The sequence below is a fragment of the Phyllobates terribilis genome, unplaced genomic scaffold, assembly GCF_046119375.1.
Source record: "Phyllobates terribilis strain yellow unplaced genomic scaffold, ASM4611937v1 Scaffold_2__4_contigs__length_985480577, whole genome shotgun sequence".
In the NCBI taxonomy this organism is placed as follows: Eukaryota; Metazoa; Chordata; class Amphibia; order Anura; family Dendrobatidae; genus Phyllobates; species Phyllobates terribilis.
This window is the reverse complement of record NW_027362762.1, coordinates 72690146-72713420: the sequence shown is the minus strand read 5'-3', so window position 1 is coordinate 72713420 and position 23275 is coordinate 72690146. Positions and strand designations below refer to the sequence as shown.

The following is a 23275-nucleotide window of genomic DNA, read 5'->3' as shown; positions in this document are numbered from 1 at the left end:
CTGTATGGAGGACTATGTGGGGCCATTATACTGTATGCAGGGCTATGTGTGGCCCATTATACTGTATGCAGGGGTATGTGGGGCCCATTATTCTGTATGTGTATGCTGGACTATGTGGGGCCATTATGCTGTATGGAGGACTATGTGGGGCCCATTATGCTGTATGGAGGACTATGTGGGGCCCATTATGCTGTATGGAGGACTATGTGGGGCCCATTATGCTGTATGGAGGACTATGTGGGGCCCATTATTCTGTATGGAGGACTATGTGGGGCCCATTATTCTGTATACTGGTTGGCCCATGACATTGTCATAGTTTTTCATTTTGTCTGTCTGTGTGTTTGAGTTTGCCGTAAAGGTAGCAGTTTACTTTATGGCAAGTGGTTAATGCACCATGTCACAAGGGTCATATAGACATGGATTGTTTCCAGTAACATGATATTGAGATTTTTCTTGCTTTTTTTGGCATTAGCACTTCCCAGATCTTTTACTTATAAAACACCTCTGGGACAAAGCTCCTAATTTTTGGCAGATGTGAGATGTTGTGCTGTCCACATGGGCCATTATTCCTGCTTAGCGATATGTCAGCACCTTGTGGAATCTATGCTTTGACCAGTTACTGCGGTTTTGAAGGCGAAACGCTACAAGATGGGTGACTCTAATAAACTGTGATTGGTGTGAATATGCATCCATTTAGAAGTTCATATAATGTTAGAGAAAGTGACTGCAAAGGGCATTGCCTGACTGTTCCCATGTATTGATTCTAATGGGGATGCCTAGCCTGATGATGTGTCCCAACTCTCCGTCATAAAGGATCTGATTCCTGGGGTTTTTGTTAATTAGCTTCCAATAGATGGCGCTAGGGTTCAAGTCCTCTTCCTCTCTGAAGAGACAATTTGCATATTTATTTTCCCAGAGGCGCATGCATGGTGTTAAGGTCTTCTCACTCTGACATGCCAGGCTTGGCATGTCACTCTCCACAAGGAAAAACTTTAGCAGAATGAAGGAATGTAACTAAACTGCAGCACCAGGAGAGGCTACAGTGCCGGGAAAACATTTAGGAGTGTCACACTGCAGCTAGAGACCCCCTGTTGTAATTGGTGGGGTCCTGGGATGGGCCTTGCTGATTGTTGGGCAGCCTGGGAGGGGCCGTGGCTAATCACACAATAATAGCCGATCCTAAGGAGTAAATGAAGAATAAATGGATGAAAGTTGGTGCGATATTTATTTTGCGGCTCTTAATTGTTTGATGTCAGCAAATACCTTTCCTTGCCCATGTATTTTCAGCTCACCTACACGAGATCGATACCTTCGTGTCAGACGGGATGGAGGTATTGTCCTGCCGCCCTCAGAGCGTCGAAGAGATTGGAGAAGCCAATATGAAACATGGAGAACTGAAGCTGAAAAAGCCGGAGGTACGATCACGCTCCATTATTTTCTCATACGGGCGTCACTCATCTGTAAGCCGTGTTACATGTATAATTGGAAGGGGGATTGTTTACCCCCTGATCTGCTAGGGAGTTTAGGACAGTTTTCTGAAGTTTGACTTCATTCAAAACAGAAGAATTAAAACAACCCCAAAAAATATCAAATCCTTTTCCTTACATATTTCTGAAACTAGATACTTGGCATTTGGTGAAAATTTCACTTAGTACGTTTGTGGGTACCTTCATGCAATTTTTTATTAAAGGGGTTGTCTCATCTTGTTAAATAGGTAAAAGTGGTTGTTAACAGGTCTGTGGAGTTGGTAAGCCAAACCTCCGACTCCTCAATTTCCCTGACTCCGACTCCACAGCTCTGCCTCACTACCAGGGCTGTGGAGTCGAAGTCGTGGAGTCGTCCGGAGCCTATTTTGGTTGAGTCGGTATAAAATGGACCAACTCCGACTCCTAAAATATATAATAAATTGGGTACAGTAATTCAATGCAGTTTGTGGGGAAATATTTTTTCATAAGAATTTCAGAAAGTTATGAAATGTCCTATAAATGTCTGTCCTATTCCTGATCTAAGGGTCTAGACCAGGGGTCTCAAACTCAGCTGGGCATATGGGCCGCACACGGAAAAACATTTAATTTGGGGGGGCCGCATTATTTGCATGACAGAGTGACATTTTTAGTAATACCATTTTATTTTCTATACACCTTTTGAACTGGTCCTCATCTTGCAGACATGGTCTCCCCTCCAGGTCCCCCATATTGCAGACATGGTCTCCCCACCAGGTCCCCCATATTGCAGACATGGTCTCCCCTCCAGGTCCCCCATAATACAGACATGGTCTCCCCTCCAGGTCCCCCATATTACAGACATGGTCTCCCCTCCAGGTCCCTCATATTGCAGACATGGTCTCCCCTCCAGGTCCCTCATATTGCAGACATGGTCTCCCTCCAGGTCCCCCATATTGCAGACATGGTCTCCCCTCCAGGTCCCCCATATTGCAGACATGGTCTCCCCTCCAGGTCCCCCATATTGCAGACATGGTCTCCCCACCAGGTCCCCCATATTGCAGACATGGTCTCCCCACCAGGTCCCCCATATTGCAGACATGGTCTCCCCACCAGGTCCCCCATATTGCAGACATGGTCTCCCTCCAGGTCCCCCATATTGCAGACATGGTCTCCCCTCCAGGTCCCCCATATTGCAGACATGGTCTCCCTCCAGGTCCCCCATATTGCAGACATGGTCTCCCCTCCAGGTCCCCCATATTGCAGACATGGTCTCCCCACCAGGTCCCCCATATTGCAGACATGGTCTCCCCTCCAGGTCCCCCATATTGCAGACATGGTCTCCCCTCCAGGTCCCCCATATTGCAGACATGGTCTCCCCTCCAGGTCCCCCATATTGCAGACATGGTCTCCCCACCAGGTCCCCCATATTGCAGACATGGTCTCCCCTTCAGGTCCCCCATATTGCAGACATGGTCTCCCCACCAGGTCCCCCATATTGCAGACATGGTCTCCCCTCCAGGTCCCCCATATTGCAGACATGGTCTCCCCTCCAGGTCCCCCATATTGCAGACATGGTCTCCCCACCAGGTCCCCCATATTGCAGACATGGTCTCCCCACCAGGTCCCCCATATTGCAGACATGGTCTCCCCTCCAGGTCCCCCATATTGCAGAGATTGTCTCTTTTTTTATCTTGCTCTGTTCAAACTTTTTCAACCTTTATTGTCACCCATGATCCTGTACAAAATAAACTGAAACTTTTCTGGTGGTAAAAGAAAAGTAACTAAAATAACATGGTTGCATAAATGTGCACACCCATAAACTAATACTTTGTTGAAGTCCCCTTTGAATTTCTGACAGCATTCAGTCTTTTGGTGTAGGAATCTTATCAGCATAGCACACCTAGAATTGGCAATCTTTGCCCATTCTTCCTTGCAGTAGCTGCAAATCTGTCAGATTGCGAGGACATCTCCTGTCCACAGAGGCCTCTTCTGGTCACCCACAGATTTTCAATTAGTTTCAGGTCTGGGCTTTGGCTGGACCTTTCCAAAAGTTTGATCTTCCTCTGGCAAAGCCCTTCTTTTGTTGATTTAGAGGTATGTTTAGGGTCGTTGTTCTGAAAGGTGAAACTCATCTTCAACTTTTTAGCAGAGGCCTGGAGGTCTTGTTACAGAATTGACTGATCTTTGAAGCTGTTCATAATTCCCTCCAACTTTGACTAAAGTTCCAGCTGCTGAAAAACAGTCCTAAAGCACAATGGTGCCTCCGCCATGCTTCACTGTGGGTATGGTTTTCTTTTGGTGTTTAGCAGTGTTGGCTTTGCACCAAATATACATTTTGAGATTATGACCTAAGAGTTCAACCTTAGTCTTTGACTTTAACACATTTTCCCACAGATCTAGCCGGTTTTGAATGTTTCTTTGTAAGAAAAAGCTTCCGTCTTGCCACTCTACCCCACAGACCATATGTATAAAGAATATAGGAGATTGTTGTCACATGCAGTACACAACCAGTACTTGGCAGAAATTCCTGCAGCTCCTTTAATGTTGCCGTAGGCCTCTTTGTAGCCTCCTAGACCAATTTTCTTCATATTTTTTTCATCAATTTTTGAGGGTTGTCCAGTTCAAGGTAATGTCACTGTTGTGCCAAATTTAAGCCACTTCTTGATATCTTCACAGTGCTCCATGGTATATCTAATACCTTGGAAGTTTTTTTTGTTGCCTTCTGATTGAAATTCAACAATGAGATCCATTTGCTGTGTTGTAAGCTGTTGAAGGACCATGGCTTTTACTGTAAAAGTGCAGCTAAGAAAATGCCAGGGAAATCCTTCTCGAACAGAAACTTTATATAGGGTTACAATCACTGTAAATGTTGGAATCTGTGCACTGACTACTATGTAACATGAGTGTAAATGTGATGGGATAATTCTAAACGGATTCCTCTTGGTGTGATTTTTTTTTTTTTTTTTTCTCATAACAAAAACCTGCCATTTTAACAGGGGTGTGTAGACATTTGCTTAGACTATTGCAAAGCATGTAGCAAGGGGAATATGCCAGCTGCATTGCTCTGCTGTCCCACTGGAAGAACAATACTTGTCATGGTTAAAAGTTGCAGTTCAGGAATTTGGCATATGGCAGATCAAACAGGAGAAAAGTCTGTCCAAAAGTATAAAAGATTTCATTCATGTCAGACGGTGTATTTTAGGACCATACAGGTCCCTTTTTTCAGGTCAATGCAAATCAGGTAATAACATTTACAACTGATGATTTTTAGCCCCGAACTGAGCCTGAGTGGCTGTGATTCCTGCTCTTTACCTTGAAACTGTGTCATTTGTCAATCCACACACCAGCTATTTCTAATAGAGACTGTTTTAGGGATAGCGACCTGGGGATTCTGTTTTATTTAGTGTCACGTGGGCTTACACCATCCTTGGTTGGACGTGTGACCCCATTCTTTCCTTTGCGACTGTTAATATCCTCCCACACGCTGCTTGCTCCAGTGCTGAGGCTGCAGTAAGCAAAGGGCCCCTCAACTAAGCCGGTGTGGCTGTGATTCCTGCCCTTTGCCTTGATACTGTGTCCTTTATTCATCCACACACCAGCAATTTGTAGTAGAGACTATTCTTGGGTTAGCAACTTGGGGATTCTGTTTTATTTAGTGTCACGTGGGCTTACACCATCCTTGGTTGGACTTGTGACCCCATTCTTTCCTTTACGACTGTTAATATCCTCTCACACACTGCTTGCTCCAGTGCTGAGGCTGCTGTAAGCACAGGGCTTCATTAAGTAGCCCAAGCACACAAATATTTTCTTTTCTTACTCCCCTCTTTAATAAAATTAATAGTTTCTATTTTGTGAGGAAAGGAAAGAATCGGGATCATCACACTGATATACTGTATATATTATATATTCTTAAAAAGTGAAACATGAAAACTTTTATCAGTGTAAAAATCTTTAATTACTGCTGCTTTAATTAATTTATTGTACAATTCCTTATTGTTTGTACATATTGTGCATTTGACAGATTCTGCCGTTATTCAAGGAAGCTGAAGATAAAAACAGATTGCTGCGCTCCGTTGCAGGAGGCGGCTTAGACACAATTGGTAATCTACGAGCAAAGTGGGATAAATTTGAATTAATGATGGAGAGTCATCAGCTAATGGTTAAAGAGCAGGTACGTGTCCGTGGACTTCCGATGGCTGCATTAGTACTTATGGTGTGCCTTGTTCTGTAGCTCAGTCCCACTCCATTCACTTGAATGAGGCTGATTTCATGGACATTCCTGGGAAAGCCCTTCATTATTTTTGGTTGAATCTGTGATAAACTGAAAAAAAAAAATACATGCATAAATTATTACTTTCCATAACATTACCTTACCCCAGGACTAGTTTGGAATGAGCTTGTCTACATTGTAGCTTTATTTTCAATTTCCCTTTCCCTTTAGATTGAGCTAATGAAGGAAAATGTAAAAACCAGGGTGAATATTTATATGCAAGAACTAGAGAAGTTTAAAGCCCGCTGGGACCAATTCAAGCCGAATGACGACATTATTGAGACTGGAAAAGAAGATCTTTTGGAGAAAAGTGCCCAGTCGATAAAGGAAAAGAAAATGGAGTTTGATGAGCTTGAAGAAATAAAGAAAAAACTAATGTAAGTTATTAAATATGTTATTTTAAAATGACTTGTGGCTTTTGAGTGCAGATTTCACACCCAAAATCCAAAATGGAGTGAATATAATACACCATGTAAGTGAATTAGGCTTTCACACCTCAATCATTTGTAGAATTTTTTTTCCTCTGCGGATTTAAATGGGCACTGATGTTCCAACAAACTGCATAAATCAACAGTACAAGCCTATATATGAAACATTGTCATATCCATTATAAGAAAATCTGCTTTTTTCTCCACTTACTAGCCACTTCACTCCTCCTTCTCCATGCCCCTTATACGCATCTTTTATAGTTTCATAGTATTTAAAGGGAATCAGTAGCAAGTTTTTGCTATGTAATCTGAGGGCAGCATGAAGTAAGGGCCGAGACACTGATTTCAGCGATGTGTCACTTATTAGGCTGTGTGCTGTTGTTTCAATACAATGAGTGTTTTAACATCAGGAGATTATCACTGCCGTGACTGATGTCCACATGAGCCCTGGTCCAACTGTGCCCCCGGCAGTGATTAACAGCTCACTGTCAATAAACAATGTACATAGAGAGCTGTGGTGTGGCCGGGGGCAGCTTTCTGAGCTTTTCTACATATTGCATTTAAAAACTCTGATTGCAGCACATCTGCTACAGCAAGTAAAGTAAGTGATACAACACTGGTATCTTGGTCTCTGTCTCTATATTGTGCTGCTCTCAAATGAGGTAGCAAAAACGTGGTGACAGATTCCCTTTAAGGTTGATGGTAGACATAAGTCCATGCAGTTCAACCTAAAGCCTAACATGTTGATCCAGAAGAAGGAAAAAACCCCATGGGACATATGCTAATAGCTCCATATTAGGGGAAAAATTCCTCATACGACAATCGAACTAGTTCCCTGGATCAACGTCCCATCACAGAATCTACTACTCGTAACCTATAATATCAGATTTTTAAAAAATAAAAAACCTCCACACCCTCTTTAAACCTATTTTTTTAGTGAATCAACCATTACAGCATATAAAAACTGTTGAAACTCATCTTATTCAATACAAGCTGAACTGCCTATTAAAGAAGTCCACTACTTTGACATTGATGCCCTATCTGCAGGATAGGGCATCAGTGTATGATTGGTCGGGGTCCCGCACGCGGCACCTCCGTCGATCAGCTGTTATAGGTGCCGGCGGCGGCACACGGCCGGAAGTCCTTACCTGCGGTGCTTGGCCGTCCATTTGCAGTGGCTGCCGCGGGGTGGCTGCACATCCGCCTACCATTCAATTGAATAGAAGGCGGATGTGCAGTAACAAGCGCCGGCCACTACCACTTGATGGGCAAGCAGCGCAGGTATGGACTTCCGGCCGGCGACAGCCGCCGCCGGCACCAATAACAGCTGATCGGCGGGGGTGCCATGTGCGGGACCCCGGCCGATCATACATTGATGCCCTATCCTATGGATAGGGCATCAATGTCAAAGTAGTGGGTAACCCCTGTAAGGCAGCACTAGTCATCATCCTGGGGGATACTCTCTTCGCTGCGTCAATCAATGCACACGTGCAATGTCTTTCCGTTATTTTATCAATATAGCAGTTTATTAATTCATAAACCGCATATGACCGGGTCCAACTCAGTGGCACGCCGACACACATATACATATAATGTTCACGAGCCAAGTGGCAGACCGGCCCACTTGCTCCAGGTACAGCCTTCAGCAAGGTAATCAGATAGCAATGTCCATATAACACAGGGTATTACCTTTGCTGTGTTTAGCTGTCTCAGTCCATTACTCCGCCACCACTGTGGCTTTGCGGCTTCCCAGGTAGGGGTCTCCAGCCGTCGTTCCTCGAAGGCTACTGGTATGTCTTCACTCACATCCAGCCTGCGCCTTTCAGGACTCTTCCGCAAACCTCTGCCTTCCAAGGCCACTAGCATCCACACAGGATCCAGGCTTTGCCTTTCAGGCACCAGGCTTCACTCGGCCTCACTAGGCCTCACACGGTCGGTGTCCCACACACACGGGAACAGGCCTTACTCCTCTCTCACAGAACACACCTGTCTCCCATCAAGCAGGGTTTATATATGCATCCTGTGCACACACACACATATACTGACAGGACCTTGCTGATGTCACAGTCATGTGATCAGACAGACATTCTGTGCGTGCAGGACCTGTGCTATGTCACAGTCATGTGACCAGTCACCTGAGGGGGAAGGTACAGGTCAGGTAAAACACATCCTGGACCATTACCGTAATGCCAGCAAGTCGCTGCATTACACCCCTTTAAAGTCTATGGAGAGGGGATTGGCCGTGGAGGATGGCGGAGCAGAGTGAAAGAGGGCAGAAACACACATACCTGTGCCTCTGCTTACTGTTAAGTGTTTAACTCTCTCCAGAGCTGGATTCACAGCTACTCTGTTCAGTTCCGCTGAAGAGTGTCCTCTGTGCTGCTGCTGTTTCTGAACATGTGCAAGAATTTGTGTGTGCTGCATATGGGAGTCATCGTCGCAACTAGTCTACACCTACTAGCTCAGAGACAACTGAAAATCACAGATGGTCTGCAAAAGGGAAACTGGTGAATAATGCAGAACACACATCATGGAATAACTGTAAAAAATGTTATCCCTCATGGACACACATGACAAATTTTTCTGAAAAGTCTCCAGGAATGATGGGTACGCTTTTAGACAATGTTGTAGATTTTCAAACCTGCAGCTTTCCTTTTTCTCTCCATTTGCCAAAGATTTTCCCTGTCTGTGGTAAATGCCGCATGTACTACATTCAGATTTTGCTCTGGATTTTCTGGAATGAGTGAAAGGTTAATACAATTTGCAGTTGACGTCCTACTGTTCAGGAGCTGCTGGAAGCGATCCGGGTTATAGCGATAAAGTCCCTGCCAGGGCCACCATGAATGTGACTGCTTCATCCTCTTCTTTCTTTATACATTTTGAGGCCATTAAAGTTTATCTAGAAGTGATGTTTTTTGTTATTTGTTTTGTTTTCCTGACATTTCTTTTGTAGTTACTGTTGTAAAATATATTTGTTTTTTTTTAATTCTTCCAGGGAGGACTGCCTACATTTTGACCTGGAGGCTCCCGATTTCTCCCTTGCAGATGAGATCGGCATTGACATTGATGGCTGCACAAAAACCTGGTCTTTATATGAGGAGTTTTATCAAGGGTTTAATGAGAAGGCGAGGGAAGATTGGATCTCTTTCAGGTACATCTTCCCACCATTAGCGAACCCAGAACATCAAAAACTGATTACATATATCCTACTGTTACATGTACACAGCTCCTGTGCAGACTTGTGTGCCCTTGGTTTATGCAGCTACTCCTTAATGGTTACTGACTATAAACAACCTCGGTGTGTGGTATCTTCTTATGGTTGGTGGTTACCTGTGCTCAGGGCAGGTCAGTGTTCACCACACAAAGCATGAGCCTAAAGGGGCTCTCCGACCATAGGCTACAAGTCTGCAGTCACTATATGTGCCCTGTGAGGATTCTCTAGAAACTGGAGAAGCGAAATGTGACTGCAAGAATGCGATTTGTATACTCCAGGCCACAGTCCGACTAGATGGGCAATATACTTGCATTGAGCGAGGCTACACCCATCTGGTCAACACGAGACCGCATGTATGCAAATGACTCCGGAGAATCCTCACAGCACGCAGCGATGTGAGGATTCACAAGTCTGCAGTCACATAGTTACCGCTACACCCACCAACTGGAACTGAGTTAATCAGTTAGTGAGAAAGCAGTAGGAAGGACACACAGAGATAACATAGAACTAACTTTAACCAACAAAGGCACCGCTAAAGGTCGGTCCTGTGTCCCCCAATGAAGGCTCAGAGAAAAATATTTTACCGTGAATATCCAAAATTTTGTTTTCTCTATTGCTTCATTGCGGGACACAGGAACCCATGGGACGTCCTTAAGCAGTCCCGAGGGTGGTAAAAACAGCTACTAACAACAGGTCTAATCGTCATCAGTGATACAAAGCACAGAAAAGTATATAGGGTCGGAAACCTAACCTTATAATATAGCGTTCCCCCCCATATATCATACAATCAATCCGGGTGATGTACTCCTGTAGATATTAGACACGAAAAATAGAGTAAACGGAACTCGCCAAATAAAAAAAATTAAATATTTATTGATATAATGAAAGCATTAGTAAAGCATAATTAAAAGCATATTAATTAATATATCGCCTGCTCTATTAATATATAAAAACAATGAATCCAATCGGTAAACTGTGCAACTAGAAAAAAAAATCTAAACGCCAGAATTATGTTTTTTTGGTCGCCGCAACATTGCAGTAAAATGCAATAACAGGAGTACAAAACATTGTATCTACACCAAAATGGTATCAATAAAAATGTCAGCTCGGCACTCAAAAAATAAGCCGTCACCCGGCCCCAGATCCTGAAAAGTGGAGACGCTACGGGTCTCGGAAAATGGCGCCTTTTTTTTTTCCTTACAAACTTTTTTTTTTTTTTTTTCACAACTTAAATGAAAAAGAACCTATAGATGTTTCGTATCTATGAACTCGTAATGACCTGGAGAATCATAATGGCAGGTCAGTTTTATCATTTAGTGAACATGGTAAAAAGAAAACCCAAAAAACTATTGTGGAATTGCACTTTTTGTGCAATTTCACCGCATTTGGATTTTTTTTCCCCCCATTTTCCTGTACATGATATGATAAAACCAATGGTGTCGTTCAAAAGTATAACCCGTCTTGCAAAAAACAAGCCCTCACATGGTCATATTGATGGAAAAATAAAAAAGTTATGGCTCTGGGAAGAAGGGGAGCAAAAAAACCAAAAACGCAAAAATTGAAAAACCCAAGGTGGTAAAGGGGTTAATATAAGTCAGAGTAAAGTGCAAGTGCAGGTTTTTTTTTGTTTTTTTATTGTATATTTTTAACGCTATGAAACTTTCATCACATTAGTGAAACAAACCAAGTATCTTAATTACTAGGTAACATTTAGGCCATGTTCTCACTTGCAGAAACGCATGTTTTTTCCTCATGTTTATCTCAGGTATTCGTTTAAATAATCTTTATTAAGCGTTTTTTTTTTTTTACAATATAGGGGAAGGGAAAAAACTGAACTTCCAATCTGGCAAAAACTAAGAGACCACTGCAACATTTTCATTTTCTCTGATTTTTCTCGTTATAAGTATATTTTTGAGTAAAATGTACATTGTTGTTTTATTCTATAAACTACCGACAACATGTCTCCGAAATTCAAAGCTAAAAATTTAGTATTTATTTGCAGCAAATGAGAAATCATCAAAATAATAAAAAAGAAACACCGTGCTTTCAGACCTCAAATAATGTAAAGAAATCATTTAGAAACAACATTACTCATGTTTTAACGCAGGAAGAGTTCAGAAATCAGTATTTGGTGGAATAACCATGATATTAATCCCAGCTTTCATGCGTCTTGGCTGCTTTCCACCAGTCTTTCACACTGCTTTTGGGTGACCTTATGCCGCTCCTGGCACAATAATGTAAGCAGTTCTTCTTTGTTTGATGGCTTGTGACGATCCATCTTCCTCTTGATTACATTCCAGAGGTTTTCAATGGGGTTCAGGTCTGGAGATTGGGCTGGCCATGACAGGGTCTTGATGTGGTGCTCCTTCATCCACACATTGATTGACCTAGCTGTGTGGCATGGGGCAATGTCCTGCTGGAAGAAACAGTCCTCAGAGTTGGGGAACATTGCCTGAGCAGAAGGAAGCAAGTGTTTTTCAAGGATAACCTTGTATGCAGCTTGATCCATACGTCCTTCGCAAAGATTAACCTGCCCAATTCCAGCCTTGCTGAAGCATCGCCAGATCATCACCGATCCTCTACCAAATTTCACAGTGGGTGCAAGACACTGTGGCTTGTATGCCTCTCCAGGTCTCCGTCTAACCATTAGATGACCAGGTGTTGGGCAAAGGTGAAAATTATACTCATCAGAGAAGATTACCTTACTCCAGTCCTCTATGGTCCAATCCTTATGGTCTTTGGCCATCTTCAGCCTGGCTCTCCTTTGCTTCTCATTGATGAAAGACTTTTTTCTAGCTTTACATGACTTGAGACCTGTCTCTAGGAGCCTGTTAGGAACTGTTCTTGCCATGCACTTCACCCCAGCTGCCATTTGCTATGCCTTTTGTAGGTCACTTGATGTCATCCTGCGGTTGCTGAGTGACATTTGAATAAGATGACGGTCATCCCGGTCAGTGGAGAGTTGCTTACGCCCTCTGCTGGTCTGTAGCTTTGTTGTCCCCAATGTCTGCTGCTTGACCTTGTTTTAATGGACTGCCGACTTTGAAATTTTAAGGATGGAGGCAACATGACGCTCACTGTATCCCTCTGCTAGTAAAGCCAGAATTGAGCCCTTCTTTTCCTCACTCAAGACTTTTCTTTTCAGCTCCTTTGGCATGGTTAAAAGTTATTTTTTTATTCAAATTACTTTTGGGCTATTCCTAGCACTTGTTTTGCCATCCAGCTTGTCCTATTGCAAGAAGATTGTGAAGACCACAGCAGTGTTTTTTTTAAGCTTTCCCTCGTTACATAAGATTTGGTTCAGGTGATCACCGAATCAGAAGCACATTAAGTAGAATGAGGTGGACATTGGTTGGAATTCAACTGACACTGGTGGAATGGCCGTCAGACATGTAGAGAAAACTGTGCAGTGATCTCTTAATTTTTGCCAGAGCTGTATATGGAGCAAGTGCAGTTTTATGATATTATCACTAGTGGTATTCACAGAATTCCCAAAATAAAGATGTGAGGTCCTAAACATATATATCATGATAGTTAGAGTGCACAGCATATAATGGAAAGGGATGATAGCTGCTCACCCATGATAATGAGGGGAAAGTGATCACTTGTCGTTAGCCCCGATGCGCGTTTCGCCTTTGCTTTTACACCCCTCGTAATCATGGGTAAGCAGCAATCATCCCTTTCCATTATATGCTATATTTTTCTCCTATACATTTGAAAAAAACCTGAAGATTTCCCCAGCTTCTCCTAGCAGAAAGTGAAAAACAGACAGCACGATTTGCAGAGCAGACTAGTGCATGTAAATAGCAGGTCCCTATACGGACAAGAACACGGAGCCGGTCACATCCGCAATTTGCGACCGTGATTGATCTAAGTTTTAGTATAATCCTCTGACCCCAGCCATAAACTGTACAACATTTTATACTGTGCTATGGTATTTTGTAAATCTCACACTTCGATATCTAAACTCATCTGGCTCTTAATAATCTTCTGCCTTCACAGGAGCAAATGTTACAGCTTCGAAGAATTCCTCCTGTCCTGGCATGACCGACTGAGGAAAATGGAAGAACATACCACAATGTCTGTGAAGCTGCAGACAGAAATTGACAGATACAAGGTATGAAATTAACAAAATTACTGTTCTTGAAGACTGAAACTGTTGTCAAATAATGTTGACCATACTTCTCTGAAAATAAGCCCTAGCATGATTTTGTAGGATTTTTGCAGTATTCTTGAAATATAGGCCCTACTCTGAATACAAGCCCTAGTTACAGTCAGGGCCGGCTTTAGTGGGGTGGGTGACATACTGGGCAACCCACTCTCTTAGGGGCCACCAAGTGTTTTCTATTCTGAGGTTAAGATTACTTAAGGACCTTTGGTGACATCACGGTCATGTGACTATAATGTTTCCAAAGGTCCTTTAACTGCATGAGTCTAGAGAAATTGAAGAGGAGGCAGGCTGGTGTGTGTGTGTGTGTGTGTGTGTGTGTGTGTGTGTGTGTGTGTGTGTGTGTGTGTGTATATGTGTGTGTGTGTGTGTGTTATACCTGTGTATGTTGACATTTTAATAAAATGTTGATTTTTATAATTTTGTTCAAGAAGAAATATGGATTGTTCATGGGGAATAAATAAGACATCCCCTGAAAATCCATGAAATCCATGTGCCCAAAGTTCGAAAACCTCCACCCTGTAGATAAAGCCTCCTTAAAGTAACTCAATATACAAGTGAACCCCTAGGGAGTCCTATGTGTGGATCTGCTAAATCTTCAGTCCTCTGCATGTTAATCTCACCTTGTAGTCTTCTCCCCTTGTGGTAATTATTGATGCAGTTTTCAAAATCAATAAAATAAAAGTTATCTGTTAATCGGAGACATATTCATTACTAGTAGAATTACCCGGCTTCACACAAAGTCTATTTGGTTCAACAGTTTTTTTGTTTGTGTGCAAATAAAAACTTTGTGTGCCACTAATTTTCTCTTTTATGGCTTTTGTTTATTTTTGTGTGAATATATCCAGAGCAGTAGCTTCTAGAGATCTAAGCCACAGTTTAAAACATTCAGAAGTGCCTGATTTACATTTCGGGCAGATACAGTGGCATGTAAAAGTTTGGGCACTCCTTGTCCTCCTATTGTGAACAGTTAAGCAAGTTGAAGAAAAAAATATATATATATTTTCATCTTTTACATTTTAAAAATGCTAAAAAGGAAAATGGGCCTATGCAAAATTTTGGGCACTGTTGGAGATTTGTTTGCTCAGATAACTTTGATCAAGGTTTCAGATCTTAATTAGTCTGTTAGGGTTATGGCTTGTTCACTATCATCGTTAGGAAAGGCCAAATGATGCAAATTTTCCAGCTTTATAAAAACCCAGCCTCCTCTAATCTTGTGCCAAAAAACAGCAGCCATGGGTTCTTCTAAGCAGCTGCCTAGCCCTCTGAAAATAGTGGAGGCCCACAAAGCAGGAGAAGGCTATAAGACGATGGCAAAGCGTTTTCAAGCTGCTCTTTCCTCAGTTCGAAATATACCGTATATTTCGGACTATAAGAAGCATCGGACCATAAGACTAAGACGCGCCCCATTTTTTTTTGGGGGGGGAAATAGGAAAAAAATATTTTTTATAAGATGGAGGTCCATCTACTAGTCCGAATTCCATGTACTCTACCTGGGTGGCGGCAGCAGTAGCGCAGAATCACAGGAGGCATGGTCCCTTCATCAGGAAGCCGGCGGCGGCAGAAGTGGGGCAATGCTGCGGGCCCTGGGTGGGAAGAGGGGGTGTCCCAGCAGTGTGATGCTCAGTTTGCCGACAGTGAGGCAGAGCGGAGTGCATTGCTTTCCCGGCTGTGGGCTTCAGGATGATGGCCACCCTCACCTGCGCTTTTGCAGAATGAGATCTCAGTTCAGCTGAGATCTCAATCTGTGCATGCGACGCCTCCAGCGGGCATTTTCCTGGGCTTTAGGGAAATGGCTGCTGGAGGCTGAGCATGTATAGATTGAGATCTCGGCAGGGTTGATATCCCAATCAGCGCATGCACAGATTGAGATCTCGGCAGGGTTGAGATCCCAATCAGCGCATGCACAGATTGAGATCTTGGTTGGGCCGAGATCATGAGCTATATATAAGCTGATCGGGCATTGAGTATTATTTTGAAATGGATCCTCTATCCATGTCATGGAAATTTAGTAGTGCATTTTAAGATTTATCCATTTATGTGGCATGATTTCGAGCAAACAAAAAAGTTTAAAAATTGATCTATGTTGTGCACTTTGATGATATTCATGCACCCTTTTGGATCTGTGGCCAAATTGTACTGATCAGGGCTACAGATATCTAAAAACTTTTTAAGTATTTTTTTGCATTGTTTCTATTTGTCACAAGAAACTGTGTTCTCCACTAAGAATCCCTGTACCCCATTGGCCGTCAATATAGGGTGTTATAGGGATCCCAGGGAGAGTCATCGTTGAGTGGGGGCGCCATTGCACAGGAAAATAGGGTGCCCACCTCCGCGGCAAGGTAGGGTGAGATAGGGCCTAAATAGGGTGAGGCACTATCCCCTCCTCTCATTGTGCACTGATGTTGTGGTTTGTTATTTTATTGCTGTCAATAATTCAATACAGATATTAAAAGTTATATTTGAGACTTTGTCTTGAAGAGGTACGAGCTCTGTGAATTGTTAAGCTGAGCTCTGGTATAATAAAGGGGCCCATCCGCAAACACTGTCCTCGATGGACGACCCGATCTGAAGCTGATAGTAGAGCTGCGCCGGTGATTACCGCAGAGTTTACTATAATGGTTTGTACTTTTAATATGAAAGTATTATTGAGGCATATATTTATTTTTTTTTTTTACTGTTCAAGTTTTTGTTTCACTGGTTTACTGTAAAACAAAACATGTTGGGGATTAATGTGACACACGACATGTATAGATCTCTGTATATTAACTACAGATGGTGGTCCCTGTGCTGAAGTATGTGCGTGGCGAGCACCTGTCTCAGGATCACTGGCTAGACCTCTTCAGGCTTCTTGGACTTCCCAAGGGAACTACCTTGGAAAAGTTGCTGTTTGGAGATCTGCTGAAAGTTGCCGATGTCATAATATCCAAAGCTTCAGAACTTAAAGTAAGTTTCCTTAATCATTTAGTAGTTGTAGTTTTATTCAAGTATCACCTCCTCTGAGCTATTCCGTCTTTAGCTGCAGAGATACTGAGATAGATGACAGGAAATGGGGCGGGACTTTGTCTTTCTGCAAGAAATGGGGGCGGGTCATTGTTTTCTACAGGAAGTAGGGGCATGTCTTTGTCTACAGGAAGCTGAGGCAGGTTTTTGTCTTCTGGAAGTAGGAGTGGGTTTTTGTCTCTACAGGAAATGGGGGTGGGCCTTGGTCTCTCTATTGAAAATGAGGGCATGTATTTGTCTCTTCTGTAAGTAGGAGTGGGTCTTTGTCTCTCTAAAGCACACATGTTAAACTATGACCTGCTGGCTGAACCTGGCCCTAAGGGTGATTATATTTGGCCCGCGACGCCGGCAGCACCCCCCATTATACTGTATGGAGGACTATGTGGGGCCCATTGTACTGTATGGAGGACTATGTGGGGCCATTATACTGTATGGAGGACTATGTGGGGCCATTATTCTGTATGGAGGACTATGTGGTGCCATTATACTGTATGGAGGACTATGTGGGGCCCATTATACTGTATGGAGGACTATGTGGGGCCATTATACTGTATGGAGGCCTATGTGGGGCCATTATACTGTATGGAGGCCTATGTGGGGCCATTATACTGTATGGAGGCCTATGTGGGGCCATTATACTGTATGGAGGCCTATGTGGGGCCATTATACTGTATGGAGGCCTATGTGGGGCCATTATACTGTATGGAGGCCTATGTGGGGCCATTATACTGTATGGAGGCCTATGTGGGGCCCATTATACTGTATGGAGGCCTATGTGGGGCCCATTATACTGTATGGAGGCCTATGTGGGACCCATTATACTGTATGGAGGCCTATGTGGGGCCCATTATACTGTATGGAGGCCTATGTGGGGCCCATTATACTGTATGGAGGCCTATGTGGGGCCCATTATACTGTATGGAGGCCTATGTGGGGCCCATTATACTGTATGGAGGCCTATGTGGGGCCCATTATACTGTATGGAGGACTATGTGGGGCCATTATACTGTATGGAGCACTATGTGGGGCCTATTATTCTGTATGGAGGACTATGTAGAGCCAATTATTCTGTATGGAGGACTATGTAGAGCCAATTATTCTGTATGGAGGACTATGTGGGGCCCATTATTCTGTATGGAGGACTATGTGGGCCAATTATTCTGTATGGAGGACTATGTGGGGCCCATTATACTGTATGGAGGACTATGTGGGGCCCATTATCCTGTATGGAGGACTATGTGGGGCCCATTATCCTGTATGGAGGACTATGTGGGGCCCATTATCCTGTATGGAGGACTGTGTGGGAACCATTATCCTGTATGGAGGACTGTGTGGGGCCCATTATCCTGTATGGAGGACTGTGTGGGGCCCATTATATGTATGGAGGACTGTGTGGGGCCCATTATACTCAATTGTAGACATTTTTTTTTAATAAAGATCAATGTTGACCCACGACTTTGTCCAGGTTTTTTCATTTTGGCCATCTGTGTATTTGAGTTGGACATCCTTGCTCTACATTAAGTGGGATTGGGTCTTTGTCTCTGTTCCTGCTCCCCTGTCTGTCAGATAACGTAACAAAGAGGCAAGCTTTCAGTTCAGGGAAGGCCAGCCATTGGAGAATGCTAGGGGCAATGTGTGCTGGGAAATTAGAATGATTCAGCACCTGTAGTGCTGGCAGAATACTCCTGAACAGGACCTAGCCACTGAAGGAGAATGAATGGTAGGTTAAATAGGGTGATAATTGGGAATGGAGTTGGACCGACATATGCACTAACATCACTTTAGACTTGTACTGGTTGTTAGGACAGTAACGCTTTTGAGAGTTTTGTGCCCCAGTTACTTCATGTGCAATAACGACCAGTCTAGAGAGAAGGCACAATATCTGAGCATGTAGGTTACCTGATCTGCTGTATAATCTGGACATTTTGTAGTTATGGAGCATGGCCTGAGCTTCCATGAGCGGTTTTCTCTATTTCTCTCATTAGGATCTGAACATCCGCGCCCAGGGAGAAATAACAATCCGAGAAGCTCTCCGGGAATTGGACATCTGGGGGGCCGGCGCGGTCTTTACACTAACGGATTACGAGGATAGCCAGAAACGGACAATAAAGCTGATAAAAGACTGGAAGGACATCGTCAATCAAGTGGGAGACAACCGGTGTCTCCTCCAGTCTCTGAAGGACTCCCCTTATTACAGGGGGTTCGAGGATAAGGTGTCTATTTGGGAGAAGAAGCTCGCGGAGCTGGACGAATACCTGCAGAATCTGAACCAGATACAGAGGAAATGGGTTTATTTAGAACCCATCTTCGGCCGCGGTGCTCTTCCCAGAGAGGAAGCTCGCTTTAACAGAGTTGATGAAGACTTCAGGTATATAAAGTTCTATCTTTTTTTTATATTATTGACTTTCTTCAAAATCTCTACTTGCTGTTAGTGAATAGAAACTTTCACTGTTTACATTCAGAGGCTTAGAACCAGTCCAGATCTAGTCCTGCTCACATGTCTGCTGGGCTGGTGGTAATGTTATCAGATTTGGTTCTGGCATTCACTAAACATATAGACTCGTCCATCAGACTCCACAGAACACGTTTCTTCCAGAGTCCAGTGGTGGTGGATTTACACCACTATATCCGACGCTCTGCATTGTGCTTGGTAATGTACGGCTGCATGCAGCTGCTCGGCCATGAAGCTCCAGTCGGGGGCACAGTTTTTGTGCGAATGTTATGCCTGGGGAAGTTTAATGTCAGCAGAACAGTGATGACTTTAATAACCTTTTATTTCTAAGCACTTAGCATATATATATCTTTTTTTTGCTTTGTAGTAGTATTATTATTATTTATTTATTATTTTGTTTTTATAATTATTAGTTTATTTATTAGGATTATATTTTTATTATTACTGTAGCAATTAAAGTCCTTTTCCTCTACAACATTTAAAGGGGTTGTCCATTCTCAGAAATAGTCTGACTGCCTAGTTATGACAGCTTCACTATTCCCCTGTATCCTGGTGCGATTGGGTGGTCTTGTTGACTTTTTTTTAACAACATTGTGGATGAGATTAACATTTCCCTGCTAGCGTAATATAGTGTGGATTTTCCTTTAGGAAGACTGCACTTCATTTTTCTCATAGTAACTATAGAATAATCTACATAGTAAATCAGTAAATTAATAATTCTATAATTTTTTTTTTTTATTCGCATAAATGCATTTATACGTTTTGTGCTAGAACGTTTGTTTCTTTTTGATGTTTCCACTCCACAGATCAATAATGTCAGACATTAAAAGGGACAACCGAGTGACGATGTTGACTTCACGGGTCGGAATAAGAAACTCATTGATCACTATCCTCGATCAGCTCCAGAGATGCCAAAAGTCTCTGAATGAGTTCCTGGAGGTGCGATGTGGGGATATATCATTACCACTTTATGTGTCTGCGTTTCCATGAATCACATGTGACATTTTTTTGTTTTCACAGGAAAAACGTTCAGCTTTTCCTCGATTTTACTTCATTGGTGACGATGACTTACTGGAAATCCTGGGCCAAGCAACCAATCCAGCAGTCATCCAGTCTCACCTTAAGAAACTGTTCGCTGGTAAAATCATTACAGTCAATGTGGTTTAGGTTTATTTTGGATTGTTTCCGCATTCGCTTATATTGTAGGCCTCTTGGCTGCTTAACGGGAATATGTCACCAGAAATCAGGTGTTTATGTTAAATGTATTTTTTTTTTAATTTATCATAATTTTTTTCCTTGTTACTGACAGTACAGGGGTATACGCCCTGCCACTAGGAGGATGACCCTCCATAGAAAAATAAGTGTTGCATCCAACCAGTGGGCTAAACCCTCTACAACTTGGTTTTCAGCCTAGAGTTTGATCTTTTTATGTCTGACCCACTTTTTATTATCTTTTTGCTATTTTTTGTTACTTTCTTTTATGCCTTTTTAAAGGGTTGTAGGTGTTCCCCCACCTTACTTCACTTAGATAGGATGCACAGTGCCCTTCACAGCAGTGTGAGTCCCTGTGGGTGCCTGAATTATGCCAGTGCCGGTGTCCCCACAGTTCAGAGGCCACTAAAGGGTTGACCCCTGCCCCTCTCCTTTTCTCTTCTGGGAATTTCTACCTTTTGGACTTTCTTCCTCTTTATTCCTCCACGCCGGACCCTTTTCCATTCCCCGTGTTCATTTCTATCCCCTTCCCTAAGAGCCCGGCGCTCTGAGCCGCCTTTTTTGTTTCTGCTGTCCACTGCTTTCAGACAAGATCCATCGCTATCCGCACTGGAGGGGTCTCACAAGCCACAGGTGCATTCACGTGAGTCCCTAGCTTTCTCTCTGCTCCTTTTGGTGGCATGGCTTCACTTAGACTCCACCTTTTCCTTCAAGCTTCAATGGAGAGTGTTCTTCACTTTGCGAGCCATTTTTTTAGAACATATACACAGATTTCACTAGTGCTAGTTAAAATAGTCATATAGCCACCCCAACAAGTTTCGCCATGATTGGCTTCCTCAGGGGGCTGGGGCTATATTTGTTCTTTTCCTTTCACTTTCTTCCTCCCATTCCAGAGAACTTTTCATCTGCAAACATCTTTTGCATTTATAGGGCCATTATCTTGTACTTCTAGGTCTCCAAATCCTTCCGGCATTACAATTTTCTTTATGACTTCTTTGCACTCTGTGGCGCAGCGGTTGGGATTTTCCTGTGCTGTAGAGCATCAGGTTGGGCTGTAGGTGCTGCAGACTACCATTCGCTAGGCAGTGCACATCGTTAGTTACTGCTTTAGGACATTACATGGTACTCTGTACCCCCAATGTTATCAGATTTTTATACTTAAAGGGGTATTCCCATCTCCAAGATCCTATCCCAATATGTAGTAGGTGTAAAAATAATATTGGCAAATACCTCCAATTAGAAATGTAGTATAGTTCACTTACCCCATGTGCAGGGCATTGCAGTAGCTTAGGTATCCATGGTTACAACCACTAACTGTCACTATATGAGTAGTCGTAACCTTGGATACTTAAGCTACCGCAATGCCCTGCACATGGGGTAAGTGACCTAGTGTATCAGGAGATCTATACTACATTTCTAATTTGAGGAATTTGCTAATCTTATTATTATTTCACCTACTACATATTGGGATAGGATCTTATAGATGGGAATACCCCTTTTAAGGTAAAATCCCTTTCTTCTTGACTACATTGAGGGACACAGATCTCAGTCTGTTGTTTTATTTGCTTGTGGCTGTTCCTGCTGCCTTTGGGCATTTTTCTTGTCCCACTGGGCCGAGCTAACACTATTTTCTACATAGTTTTGTGTTTTAAAGTGGCAGGGCCTGTACCCATAGTAATGTTTCCACCCCCCTACCCCAATGTAATCAAAGAGAGGGATTTTACAGTTTCTATAAAAATCCCATTTTTTTTAAATGAGCCAATTCCTTTGCAAAGTAGAAAGTGAAGCTACCCTTATATATGAATATGTCGGTATTCCCATCTCCAAGAGCCTATCCCAACATGTAGTAGGTGTAGTAATAATAATAATAGCAAATACCTCCAATTAGAAATGTAGTATAGTTGTTCTGATCGCTATGTTGTTTACTCCATGTGCAGGGCATTGCAGTAGCTAAAGTATCAATGGTTACGACCACTAACTGTCACTATAGGATTGGCCGTAACCATGGATACCCAAGCTACTGCAATGCCCTGCACATGAGGTAAGCGACATAGCTGATCAGAAGAACTATGTTACATTTCTATGTGGAGGTTTTTGCTAATGTTATTATTATTACACCTACTACATATTGGGATAGGATCTTGGAGATTGTAATACCCCTTTAATATGTATATTTTTTGCTGTGCATAGAGGTGCAGTGTAACTGAATAGCTCTCGCTGATCACCGGCCTTGTATTTTAGGAGTGAACAGCGTTGAGTTTGATAAGGACTTCAAGCATATCACTGCCATGAGATCACTGGAGGGAGAAGTTGTTCCTTTGAAAAATAAGGTTCTTGTTTCGTCTGATGTTGAGGTGAGATGCACAGAATCCAATTACTAGAGACCATTGCCTGCCCATTCACCACGCTGCTTGTTCTCCGCAGGTTTGGTTAAGCAGTTTAGCTATACAGATGAAGTCCACATTGCAGACATTACTGGTGGAGTGCGTAGCGGCTGGGAAGAAGTCTCATGGTACTATAGATCCCCTCCGCTTTCCTTCTCAGGTACATTTTTTTTTTTTAAATTATTTCTATTTTTTCCACAAAATATTTCTATAAATTTTAATCTTATACGCCACAGCTGCCAGCTCCAAAGTTAACCGGGCAAAAGTACAAGTATACCTCCACTTATGAGTGCAGTATTGCAATCTCTATGAATATTGTCTTTCCAAGGAGAGGATAGATGTCTGCTTATTGTCATGGCCAGTATGAAAATTGTGGTGTTTGTGGTTCTAAAATATTTAGATAATCACATGGGGGGAAAAAAAAAAGTAATTAAAATTCTCAAATATAAATTAAAAAGGAAACATTTCAGTTCCTTAGCTATAGTGTGACTATTCATTACAGGCTCCTAAAATGAAGAATCTTCCGTTAATGAAAGTGCTGTATTATATTCGCCATGTGGCACGCAAAGTCTCCTGTTGAATCTGGGTTTCGCCTCTTGGGTTTCTTCTGGGGAGTATGCCAGAGAAAAAGCCTGAGAGGCGAAACCCAGGGTTCGACAAAAGACTTGGGTTCTACATGTGTTTTATGCATTAATCTTT

General features: G+C 42.7%; 1 protein-coding gene across 4 annotated transcripts in view; it reads left to right on the top strand.

Annotated features, from left to right (window-relative positions):
• The window catches only part of DYNC2H1 (dynein cytoplasmic 2 heavy chain 1), a 525522-nt gene that overhangs the window by 52095 nt on the left and 450152 nt on the right, over positions 1-23275 (top strand). For all 4 annotated transcript variants that reach the window (XM_073662117.1, XM_073662115.1, XM_073662114.1 and 1 more), the window contains exons 20-30: positions 1288-1415; positions 5467-5616; positions 5887-6092; positions 9139-9294; positions 13360-13474; positions 16301-16471; positions 18514-18896; positions 19787-19919; positions 20001-20118; positions 22434-22546; positions 22617-22736. In XM_073662117.1, the coding sequence (XP_073518218.1) occupies positions 1288-1415; positions 5467-5616; positions 5887-6092; positions 9139-9294; positions 13360-13474; positions 16301-16471; positions 18514-18896; positions 19787-19919; positions 20001-20118; positions 22434-22546; positions 22617-22736 (1793 nt within the window). The remainder of the gene's footprint in view (positions 1-1287; positions 1416-5466; positions 5617-5886; positions 6093-9138; positions 9295-13359; positions 13475-16300; positions 16472-18513; positions 18897-19786; positions 19920-20000; positions 20119-22433; positions 22547-22616; positions 22737-23275) is intronic.